Below are 12,589 nucleotides of genomic sequence, written 5' to 3' on the forward strand. Positions count from 1 at the left end.
CAATCAACTGCGCAGGCCACCAAGTCACGATCCCGAAAAGAGAAAGATGGAGCGGATGCTTGGAGGATAGGCTGTCCATAGCCATAACTGGACCCTCGGAAGAATGGGAGAGCGAGCGGGACAAAAAGTTCATCGAAGAAGAGCTGGCGGCGTTCACAAACCAGAAGGGTTGTTCAAACATAACCCAGCATTAAATCATGATGAAGGACGACATCCCAATAAAACAAAGAGATTACCCAAAAAACCCCAAAATACAGGGGGAAATCAATGAAAAAGTGGAAGAACTGCTGGAGAAGGGATGCATCGAACCTTCAAACAGCGCCTACAGCTCACCCATTGTCATGGTAAAGAAAAAGACGGGTCAGTGGAGAATGTGCGTGGACTTTCGGCAGATCAACGCAAAATCAGTAAAAGATGCGTATCCGATGCCAAGGATAAACTTCATATTGGAGCAATTGAGGGAGGCAAAATTTTTCAGCAGCCTCGACCTGAAGAAGTGGCACTTGTCTGTGTTAATCCTTAAGTTTGCCGCCTTCAGTCTTCGGAACACTTTCTTCAAATTTGCCATATGCTCCTCCTTCGTGAAGAGCTGTTGTACCTGGGCCACCGGATAACAAGTGAAGGGATTGGTATGGATCCCGGAAAAGTCGCAGCGATTACGGAATTGGAACCCCCGACAAACGTGAAAGGGGTACGGCAGTTCATCGGGATGGCGTCGTAGTATCGGCGATTCGTCCCTGATTTTGCTGGGATCGCAAGGCCGTTGAACGATCTCCTACGAAAGGGAACAAAGTGGGAGTGGACGGCAAGACACCAAGAGGCATTTGAGAATTTAAAATCGCGTCTAGCAGAGGATCCAGTGCTGGCATGCCCCGATTTCACGAAGAAGTTCACGAAGAACAGATGCTAGCGACTACGGCGTAGGTGCAGTGCTAACGCAGGACACTGATGAGGGCGAGCGAGTGGTCGCTTACGCCAGCCGAACGCTAATAGGCGCGGAGAAGAATTACTCGGCAACGGAGAAAGAGTGCCTGGCAATAATATGGGCCATTCGGCAGATGAGACCATACCTGGAGGGGTACCAGTTCGACGTGATCACGGATCACATGGCGCTGAAATGGTTGAACAATATAGAAAGCCCACTTGGAAGGATCGCGACATGGGTCTTCGAGTTGCAACAGTACGATTCCGTTATCAGCTACAGAAAAGGCAAGCTGAACGTAGTCGCGGATGCACTTTCCCGCCAGCAGATAGTGGAGAAGCTGAGGAGTGTCACCGCAATCGAAGACACGGAATGCATTTGGATAGGCTCACTGAAGAAGAAAATAAAGGACAACCCACAGAAATATCCGGAATTCGTTGAGGAGGCAGGCCTGATTTACCCACATGTTCCACACAGAGCCGGGAGCGAGGAAGTGGCATCGTGGAAATTATGTGTGCCGATGGACATGAGGCAACAGGTGCTGAAGGAGAACCACGACGCACCGACAGCGGGACATCTAGGCGGAAGGAAAACGATTGCGAAAGTAGCAGCAAGGTACTTCTGGCCAGGGATGCAGAGGGACGTGAGAAAATATGTCAGGAAATGCGAGACATGCATGCATGTACAAACCGAGCCAGATGCAGGCCGCAGGGAAAATGTTAACACAGGTCCCAGAGGAGCCGTGGGCGACGGTATGTGCGGACTTCGTGGGACCGTTGCCGAGGTCCAAGCATGGGAACACCATGCTACTAGTCATGATCGATCGATTTTCCACATAGACAGAAATGGTCTCAATGCGGAAAGTCACAACGGAAACGCTGCAAAAGGCAATCCGCGAAAGGATCATCGCAAGATATGGTGTGCCAAAGATGATGGTGACTGACAATGGTGTCCAGTTCACCAGTAGGAGTTTCAAGACATTTCTCGAGGAGTTCGGAGTTCGTCATCAGTTTACAGCACCATACACGCAGCAGGAAAACCCTACGGAAAGGGCAAACAAGACGGTTAAAACGATGATCGCCCAGTTTGCAGGAAATGACCAAAGGACATGGGATGAGCACTGGTCAGAATAAATGTTGGCGGTTAACTCGAGCGTGTCAGACTCCACGGGATACTCACCGTGCTTCGTAACCTAAGGCAGAGAGCCAAGAATGCCGAAAGCGATATTTGACAAAGGGGCATTGGGAACAGGAGAAGCACAAGCCACCCCCTCAGAAAATGCGACAAAATTACAGGAAGTGTTCGAGCTGGTGCAGAGGAACATGGAGCGCGCGGCGTAGGAGCAAGCTCGGTACTACAACCTCAGGAGGCGGGAGTGGAGCCCGAAGATCGGCGACACGGTGTGGCAAAAAGAGCACCATTGGTCCAAAGCGGCCGAAGGTTTCTCGGCGAAACTAGCGCCGAGATACGACGGGCTATACATAGAGACGAATTTCATTTCGCTGGTGATCGCCGTGCTACGTCACGGGAGCACGAAGAAAGAGAAGAGAGCTCACTTAAGTGAGCTAAAAGACCAGGTGGAGGAACCGGCACCGCAGGCGTAGGGCAGAAGAAAAAGGAGAATGTGCAACACACCAATAATGTCAACACACAAACAAAAAAAAGGGGAAAGAAACGGCCGAAAGCCAATGGAGAAAGGAAGAGACCTACAACGGGAGCAGGAAAGAGGACAAAAGAACCGTAAGAACGAATCTGTTCCAGGCAGCAGGCCTATAAAAAGCCAACGGTGGACACCGGCCGGCCTTCTTTTATTTACCCAGCAAAACAACAATGGACACGACGTCATCGTACGCTTCGCCAGTAGTCTCCTCCGACGAAAGCGACCTCGAGATACTGGACTTGTCAGGATGGGACGTCCGGCGGCTCCAGGCCACAAGGAGGGTCCTCCGGGTGATGGCCAACGGAGTGAGGGCGATCCCGGTGGGCAAAGCAAGAACGGAGGAGGAGGACCACCGGCCCAACTTGGAGCTGCTGGCGAGGCAAAGGAGACGGAGGAGGAGCCAGGAGAGAAGGGAGCCGGACGCAACCCTGGAGCTGGCAAGGGCCAGAGGAAGGTTGGCCGAGGAGATGGCCAAAGAAGCGGTCCGTCGATGGAAGGCGGAGGCAGCTGCAGGGCGTGTCGCAATGCTCCGAAGAGCGGCGCGCCGGAGATGCCAGCGGAGCAGGGCCACCCAGCGGAGCCGGTGGGCCAGGAAGGAGGCGGTGGAGGCAAGATTGAGAAGGATGACGGGGCCACGGGAGTGGCCAAGCCGGAAGTGGCAGCCGGCGAGGCCACCCACCCCGCACCCGCAGGAACAGAAGGAGAAGGAGGAGGAGCAGGAGCCATGGACGCGAGGTCCATGGGTGTGGCCGGCCCCGACGGAAGAGGCCCGCAGAAAAGGCCTCCTAGGCCAGTGCTCAAAAGAGCGGAGTCGGCAGGAGACGGAGGAGCGGTGCCCGAGCACAACTGGCCACCAGAGCTGCGACAGAAAGTGGAGGAAGATGCCAGGAGGAGGAGAAAGAAGACGCGTGGTGGAGCGTGGTCTGGCAGGTGGGGCAGGAGAGTTTTCGAGTGCGCGGAGGAAAGAGCGGAATACGCGACAGCCGAAAACTGTAACACAAACAGACAAAATATATAATAAAAAATTACAAACTAAAGAAAGCCCGCCGGCGGAGAAAGCTAACGGAGAAAGTAGATGAGCGAAGGATTAACGGCTGGAAGTAGATTTGCGAGGATTAACGGGCGCCTCTGGCACTATATAAGGAGGGCCCCTGGAGCAAATCGAGACCGAGTCTTCTAGGGAAGCTGAAAGAGTTGAGCTGAAGAGTTGAGACCCCCCGTGGGTAAGTCTGACATTCAAGCGGGAAAGTTTCCTTGGAGGAGTTAGGAGTATAGGCTGAAGGACCCCCCGTGGGTAAGTCCGACAGTCTCAAGTGCGGTATTTAGAGCGAGTGCGAAGGATCTGCGAGTCAGCAGCCAAAGAACCCCCTGTGGGTAAGTCCGGCAGCGGTATGCGAGTCGATCAAGCAATAGAAGTCAGCCCAAGGGTAAATCGAGTCGGGTTAGGTTATTCCCGAACACGACAGGTATCCTGGCGATAGCGACGAATCGGCCTGGCGTACGCCTTGTCGCTTCCTGATCAATAAGTCCAGGTGTGATCCTGTGAAGCAAGGGATAGCCAGCTCGGGAACTCAAGCCCAACAGTGAAATCAAGCAGGGACACCCCGGGAGAGTCATTAGAATCCTGATCAAGGCGCTGGGGCGTATGCACAGCGTATCACCTGGAGTTAAAGGAGACGCGACGCCAAAACCTTTGGCCTGCCATAGATCCTGCGGGGCGTATGCATGCAGGTGTTTGGAGGCGAGTGACGAACGCGACAAAGGGGTGTGTCCTGTGGGGTAGGTAGGCCCTTCGTGCCCTGATCTGGCCCCTAAGCAGCGAAAAGCATATCCTGCCCGGCGTATGCCTGGGAGGTGACCCGATCGGTCTGTTAACACGGATTAGGTGCCGGCCACGGCGAAAGGGCATCCACGGTGAGCCGAAGATACCAAAGGTCCACGGCACCCGCAACGGAAGAGCAGCAAAAGAAGCGGCGACAACGAGGGAGCAGCAGTAACGACGAGGGAGCAGCCGCGACGACGAGGGAGCAGCCGCGACGACGAGGGAGCAGTAGCGACGACGAGAGAGCAGCGGCAGAAGAAGACAACAGCAAGAACACAGGCCCCGCAACCCAGAGCCCGTGAGTCCAAACGAAGGGAACCGTGAGCCGTTTCGGCGCCAGGCACCAAGACCACACGACCTGCCGGGCGCACATTGGCACCAACCCGGAGCATTACATTAAACATTAGCAAAAACAGTTTGTTACACAAAATTTGCCAATCTGCTCTCGCAGGTTCTTTGGAAGATGCTGGCAGCATTCCTCAACCCGAATGGCAGTCCGCGAAACTCGTTTTTTCCCCCGTTTACGAAGGACGATGAAGTGATGGTGGTCGCGCGTGGATTCGAGGAGAAATACGCGCATAGGTCCACGCCGAGGCAGAGAGCGGTGAGCGAGTCGGAAAAGCTCATTCAAAGTCTGGCAGTGCCAGAAATGAAGAGCATAAGGAGATTGGAGCCACAAGTGCGGCAGCCAGTCCCGGCACAGGTGGACTATGCGAAAGTGGCGAAACAAGAGTGGTCGTTCCGATTCGACGGAACAGGAGATCCTCTCGAGTTCGTGGACCGAGTAGCATGGTCTGCCAAAACATACGGGATGGATATAAATACAATCCCGCGGGCGATGCCAGAACTACTCCAGGGCAGAGCGCAAAAGGGGTTCTTAATGAACGATGAGGAGTGGCCCACATGGCAGGAGTTCAGAAGGAGCTTCGAGGCTTTTTTCCTGCCAAAAGGGTACTTTGAAAAACTGGCAGACCAGGTTCGGCAGCGGAAACAGCAACGAGGAGAGCCGTTTAAAGAATACATGGTGGACCTTCAGACGCTTATGAAGCCTTTAGGAAAGTCCACAAAGGAGGTCATTGAAAGGCTAGTGGAGAACTGCATGCCGCGCATGAAAATGTTCATGAGGCCATACGCATGCGCATCGCTCGAGGAGGTGATGGGCCTGGCCGAGGAATTCGAGGAGCTGACCATGGAAGAAGAGGTTTTTAACAGGCAAGCCGCCACGGCAGACAGAGGGTGGCCAAAAGAAGAACGGCACCAGAAGCCACCGGAGCAACAGAGCCCCCAAGGACAAGGGTGGGGGCAGAGATGGCAGCCGGAGGAGCAACGCCAAATGCCACTGCAACAGAAGCCGAGCCAGCAATGGACAGGCCCAAGGCAACAGCAGCCGAGTCAACGATGGGCAGCAAGCCAAAGCCAAAGGCAGCCGAACTTGAAGTGGGCAGAGACGCCTAGACAGGGACAGATAGAAAACCCAGCGCAGGCGTGCAACAGGTGCGGAGGAATGGGCCATTGGGCCAGTGGGTGCAGGAATCCCAGAATTTTGTTCTGCAGGATGTGCGGCGCAGTAGGGGTGAGAAGCACAGAGTGCTGCCAAAGAGCGGGAAACGTGCAGCGATCTCAGCCGTAGAGAGAAAGGCAGAGAACGCGAAGTGCTGCCTCTCAGATTTAGTTGGAGGACTAACAGGAGAAGATCAGCAGTTGGCGGCAATCATCAGCGTCGGAGGTGCAGAAGTGAGGGCCATGATAGACCCCGGGGCAACGGCTAGCTTCATTTCAGAAGAGCTAGCAGAGAACCCGGGAATCGCCGGAGAACGGAAAGCAACAAGGAGACGAGTAAAGTTGGCCACACCGAGACTCAAATGGTACTCCTAACAACTGTAAGCTTTGGCAACAAGACAAAGGAGTTAAATATGTTAGTGTTGCCAGGCATGGGAGACAGCGCGGCGCTTGGATGAGATTTCCTCGCAGAATTCGGCACAACAATAAACTGCGCAGGCCACCAAGTCACGATCCCGAAAAGAGAAAGATGGAGCGGATGCTTGGAGGATAGGCTGTCCATAGCCATAACTGGACCCTCGGAAGAATGGGAGAGCGAGCGGGACAAAAAGTTCATCGAAGAAGAGCTGGCGGCGTTCACAAACCAGAAGGGTTGTTCAAACATAACCCAGCATTAAATCATGATGAAGGACGACATCCCAATAAAACAAAGAGATTACCCAAAAAACCCCAAAATACAGGGGGAAATCAATGAAAAAGTGGAAGAACTGCTGGAGAAGGGATGCATCGAACCTTCAAACAGCGCCTACAGCTCACCCATTGTCATGGTAAAGAAAAAGACGGGTCAGTGGAGAATGTGCGTGGACTTTCGGCAGATCAACGCAAAATCAGTAAAAGATGCGTATCCGATGCCAAGGATAAACTTCATATTGGAGCAATTGAGGGAGGCAACATTTTTCAGCAGCCTCGACCTGAAGAAGTGGCACTTGTCTGTGTTAATCCTTAAGTTTGCCGCCTTCAGTCTTCGGAACACTTTCTTCAAATTTGCCATATGCTCCTCCTTCGTGAAGAGCTGTTGTACCTGGGCCACCGGATAACAAGTGAAGGGATTGGTATGGATCCCGGAAAAGTCGCAGCGATTACGGAATTGGAACCCCCGACAAACGTGAAAGGGGTACGGCAGTTCATCGGGATGGCGTCGTAGTATCGGCGATTCGTCCCTGATTTTGCTGGGATCGCAAGGCCGTTGAACGATCTCCTACGAAAGGGAACAAAGTGGGAGTGGACGGCAAGACACCAAGAGGCATTTGAGAATTTAAAATCGCGTCTAGCAGAGGATCCAGTGCTGGCATGCCCCGATTTCACGAAGAAGTTCACGAAGAACAGATGCTAGCGACTACGGCGTAGGTGCAGTGCTAACGCAGGACACTGATGAGGGCGAGCGAGTGGTCGCTTACGCCAGCCGAACGCTAATAGGCGCGGAGAAGAATTACTCGGCAACGGAGAAAGAGTGCCTGGCAATAATATGGGCCATTCGGCAGATGAGACCATACCTGGAGGGGTACCAGTTCGACGTGATCACGGATCACATGGCGCTGAAATGGTTGAACAATATAGAAAGCCCACTTGGAAGGATCGCGACATGGGTCTTCGAGTTGCAACAGTACGATTCCGTTATCAGCTACAGAAAAGGCAAGCTGAACGTAGTCGCGGATGCACTTTCCCGCCAGCAGATAGTGGAGAAGCTGAGGAGTGTCACCGCAATCGAAGACACGGAATGCATTTGGATAGGCTCACTGAAGAAGAAAATAAAGGACAACCCACAGAAATATCCGGAATTCGTTGAGGAGGCAGGCCTGATTTACCGACATGTTCCACACAGAGCCGGGAGCGAGGAAGTGGCATCGTGGAAATTATGTGTGCCGATGGACATGAGGCAACAGGTGCTGAAGGAGAACCACGACGCACCGACAGCGGGACATCTAGGCGGAAGGAAAACGATTGCGAAAGTAGCAGCAAGGTACTTCTGGCCAGGGATGCAGAGGGACGTGAGAAAATATGTCAGGAAATGCGAGACATGCATGCATGTACAAACCGAGCCAGATGCAGGCCGCAGGGAAAATGTTAACACAGGTCCCAGAGGAGCCGTGGGCGACGGTATGTGCGGACTTCGTGGGACCGTTGCCGAGGTCCAAGCATGGGAACACCATGCTACTAGTCATGATCGATCGATTTTCCACATAGACAGAAATGGTCTCAATGCGGAAAGTCACAACGGAAACGCTGCAAAAGGCAATCCGCGAAAGGATCATCGCAAGATATGGTGTGCCAAAGATGATGGTGACTGACAATGGTGTCCAGTTCACCAGTAGGAGTTTCAAGACATTTCTCGAGGAGTTCGGAGTTCGTCATCAGTTTACAGCACCATACACGCAGCAGGAAAACCCTACGGAAAGGGCAAACAAGACGGTTAAAACGATGATCGCCCAGTTTGCAGGAAATGACCAAAGGACATGGGATGAGCACTGGTCAGAATAAATGTTGGCGGTTAACTCGAGCGTGTCAGACTCCACGGGATACTCACCGTGCTTCGTAACCTAAGGCAGAGAGCCAAGAATGCCGAAAGCGATATTTGACAAAGGGGCATTGGGAACAGGAGAAGCACAAGCCACCCCCTCAGAAAATGCGACAAAATTACAGGAAGTGTTCGAGCTGGTGCAGAGGAACATGGAGCGCGCGGCGTAGGAGCAAGCTCGGTACTACAACCTCAGGAGGCGGGAGTGGAGCCCGAAGATCGGCGACACGGTGTGGCAAAAAGAGCACCATTGGTCCAAAGCGGCCGAAGGTTTCTCGGCGAAACTAGCGCCGAGATACGACGGGCTATACATAGTGACGAATTTCATTTCGCTGGTGATCGCCGTGCTACGTCACGGGAGCACGAAGAAAGAGAAGAGAGCTCACTTAAGTGAGCTAAAAGCCCAGGTGGAGGAACCGGCACCGCAGGCGTAGGGCAGAAGAAAAAGGAGAATGTGCAACACACCAATAATGTCAACACACAAACAAAAAAAAGGGGAAAGAAACGGCCGAAAGCCAATGGAGAAAGGAAGAGACCTACAACGGGAGCAGGAAAGAGGACAAAAGAACCGTAAGAACGAATCTGTTCCAGGCAGCAGGCCTATAAAAAGCCAACGGTGGACACCGGCCGGCCTTCTTTTATTTACCCACTAAAACAACAATGGACACGACGTCATCGTACGCTTCGCCAGTAGTCTCCTCCGACGAAAGCGACCTCGAGATACTGGACTTGTCAGGATGGGACGTCCGGCGGCTCCAGGCCACAAGGAGGGTCCTCCGGGTGATGGCGAACGGAGTGAGGGCGATCCCGGTGGGCAAAGCAAGAACGGAGGAGGAGGACCACCGGCCCAACTTGGAGCTGCTGGCGAGGCAAAGGAGACGGAGGAGGAGCCAGGAGAGAAGGGAGCCGGACGCAACCCTGGAGCTGGCAAGGGCCAGAGGAAGGTTGGCCGAGGAGATGGCCAAAGAAGCGGTCCGTCGATGGAAGGCGGAGGCAGCTGCAGGGCGTGTCGCAATGCTCCGAAGAGCGGCGCGCCGGAGATGCCAGCGGAGCAGGGCCACCCAGCGGAGCCGGTGGGCCAGGAAGGAGGCGGTGGAGGCAAGATTGAGAAGGATGACGGGGCCACGGGAGTGGCCAAGCCGGAAGTGGCAGCCGGCGAGGCCACCCACCCCGCACCCGCAGGAACAGAAGGAGAAGGAGGAGGAGCAGGAGCCATGGACGCGAGGTCCATGGGTGTGGCCGGCCCCGACGGAAGAGGCCCGCAGAAAAGGCCTCCTAGGCCAGTGCTCAAAAGAGCGGAGTCGGCAGGAGACGGAGGAGCGGTGCCCGAGCACAACTGGCCACCAGAGCTGCGACAGAAAGTGGAGGAAGAGGCCAGGAGGAGGAGAAAGAAGACGCGTGGTGGAGCGTGGTCTGGCAGGTGGGGCAGGAGAGTTTTCGAGTGCGCGGAGGAAAGAGCGGAATACGTGACAGCCGAAAACTGTAACACAAACAGACAAAATATATAATAAAAAATTACAAACTAAAGAAAGCCCGCCGGCGGAGAAAGTAGATGAGCGAAGGATTAACGGCTGGAAGTAGATTTGCGAGGATTAACGGGCGCCTCTGGCACTATATAAGGAGGGCCCCTGGAGCAAATCGAGACCGAGTCTTCTAGGGAAGCTGAAAGAGTTGAGCTGAAGAGTTGAGACCCCCCGTGGGTAAGTCCGACAGTCTCAAGTGCGGTATTTAGAGCGAGTGCGAAGGATCTGCGAGTCAGCAGCCAAAGAACCCCCTGTGGGTAAGTCCGGCAGCGGTATGCGAGTCGATCAAGCAATAGAAGTCAGCCCAAGGGTAAATCGAGTCGGGTTAGGTTATTCCCGAACACGACAGGTATCCTGGCGATAGCGACGAATCGGCCTGGCGTACGCCTTGTCGCTTCCTGATCAATAAGTCCAGGTGTGATCCTGTGAAGCAAGGGATAGCCAGCTCGGGAACTCAAGCCCAACAGTGAAATCAAGCAGGGACACCCCGGGAGAGTCATTAGAATCCTGATCAAGGCGCTGGGGCGTATGCACAGCGTATCACCTGGAGTTAAAGGAGACGCGACGCCAAAACCTTTGGCCTGCCATAGATCCTGCGGGGCGTATGCATGCAGGTGTTTGGAGGCGAGTGACGAACGCGACAAAGGGGTGTGTCCTGTGGGGTAGGTAGGCCCTTCGTGCCCTGATCCGGCCCCTAAGCAGCGAAAAGCATATCCTGCCCGGCGTATGCCTGGGAGGTGACCCGATCGGTCTGTTAACACGGATTAGGTGCCGGCCACGGCGAAAGGGCATCCACGGTGAGCCGAAGATACCAAAGGTCCACGGCACCCGCAACGGAAGAGCAGCAACAGATCGGCGACAACGAGGGAGCAGCAGTAACGACGAGGGAGCAGCCGCGACGACGAGGGAGCAGCCGTGACGACGAGGGAGCAGCCGCGACGACGAGGGAGCAGTAGCGACGACGAGTGAGCAGCGGCAGAAGAAGACAACAGCAAGAACACAGGCCCCGCAACCCAGAGCCCGTGAGTCCAAACGAAGGGAACCGTGAGCCGTTTCGGCGCCAGGCACCAAGACCACACGACCTGCCGGGCGCACATTGGCACCAACCCGGAGCATTACATTAAACATTAGCAAAAACAGTTTGTTACACAAAATTTGCCAATCTGCTCTCGCAGGTTCTTTGGAAGATGCTGGCAGCATTCCTCAACCCGAATGGCAGTCGGCGGAACTCGTTTTTTCCCCCGTTTACGGAAAAGAAAGTTTTCTCACGGTCACGTTCCGCCAGTATAATTTGGTAGTTGCCAGACTTCAAATCGAGCATTGTGAAGTATTTGGCCTTGTCTAAATTCCCTAGTATCATAGAGATAATTGGCATGGGGTAGTGATCCGGTATTGTCCTCTCGTTTAACTTTCGAAAGTCTTATACCAGCCGCATCTTACGGTTGCCAAATTCGTCGGTGCCCTTTTTGTCTACTACCCATATTGGATTATTGTTGGGACAAGAGGGGGTAGGGTCTGGCATAAATAGGCTCCTCATCAACTGTCCTGATGGTGGCCACCACTGACGTGTTGTAAGGTAACGCCTCATTTGGGTTCGCGAAGGCATTTTTCCTGTCGCTTATAATTTTTGAAAATACTTTTCAGACTGAAGGTGGTGCGCTGGGGGCATGCTTGGAATTCTAGCTTTTCTACTTCGGAGCCCCATTTGAGGTGGCCGGAAGCTAGGCAAACATGTTTTTACAGGTCAAGACCGATGATGGCGTCAAAGGAGGACATATCTGGTAAGATGAATAACATAGCCTTCAAGTTGAATAGGGATACGCAGCATTTTTTCGTGATTGTGGTAACACCATGGATAGAATGTACCGAAATTGTCGAATCTCCGGACGGACGCCTTTCAACCCTTCGTATGGACGGATAACATTTTTTGACGCGCCCGTGTCTATTAAAAGCTTCATTTCAAGCCCCGCTACTCTTCGTCTGATGACGGGTAGCAGGGACTTTCCCCTAAAAAATTAACGACTACCGAATCATATTCTTTAATGGCGTCGTCGCCAATTTCTTGAGCCGCGTTTGAAGCTGCGGCGGTATATTCGCCTGCGCCCTGCACGACGTGGTTAACCCTCTGCCTTTTGTATGGGCCCGATCGATCGGACTCGGCCGGTTTCCTATTTTGGTATGCTGGGGCTTGAGATGGCTTAAGCATCTTGGACAGTGATGGGTGAATGTCCATGGGTTCGGGGGTGCCTCCACTCTTCCGCCTCTACCAGGCGGCTTTTATGGGCGCATTCCATCCCTTTCAGCGTTTCTAGTAGATAACCATACACCATCTTTTATAATTTTTTTATTAATTGCCGCAGTGGTTATCTTTTATTGAGTTACAAGACAAAATTTTCTCTCACGGATAATGTTCCTGACAAACCGCTGTAGTGTTTGTTTGTCTTGGAAAAAAAGGTTATTCGCAGTTCTTATTAATTTTAATGCACTGGCGGATTTGATGTCGGCAATCCGACACAGTGGGTAAATGGTTTGTACCTTTTTTGTGCACCGATATTCACAACTTTTTACTAGCGGATATGCCATTGGC

At 53.4% G+C, this 12,589-nt stretch overlaps 1 protein-coding gene across 1 annotated transcript; it reads left to right on the forward strand.

Annotated features, from left to right (window-relative positions):
* Window positions 1-9,216: 9,216 nt before the first annotated feature.
* Window positions 9,217-11,685, forward strand: LOC123257605 (putative cuticle collagen 80). The gene is made up of 2 exons (XM_044717352.1): window positions 9,217-9,624; window positions 11,647-11,685. Exons 1-2 carry the CDS (start codon window positions 9,217-9,219, stop codon window positions 11,683-11,685), a joined length of 447 nt encoding a protein of 148 aa, XP_044573287.1.
* Window positions 11,686-12,589: the final 904 nt, after the last annotated feature.

Source organism: Drosophila ananassae, chromosome XR, assembly GCF_017639315.1.
Source record: "Drosophila ananassae strain 14024-0371.13 chromosome XR, ASM1763931v2, whole genome shotgun sequence".
Lineage (NCBI taxonomy): Eukaryota > Metazoa > Arthropoda > Insecta > Diptera > Drosophilidae > Drosophila > Drosophila ananassae.

Bases quoted from the DNA above. Each gene is read 5' to 3' on its own strand.
- LOC123257605 (XM_044717352.1), top strand. From the start codon at position 9,217: ATGGGACGTCCGGCGGCTCCAGGCCACAAGGAGGGTCCTCCGGGTGAT. The intron at 9,625-11,646 runs GTGGCAGCCGGC...AATACTTTTCAG, and splicing joins CGGGAGTGGCCAAGCCGGAA to ACTGAAGGTGGTGCGCTGGG.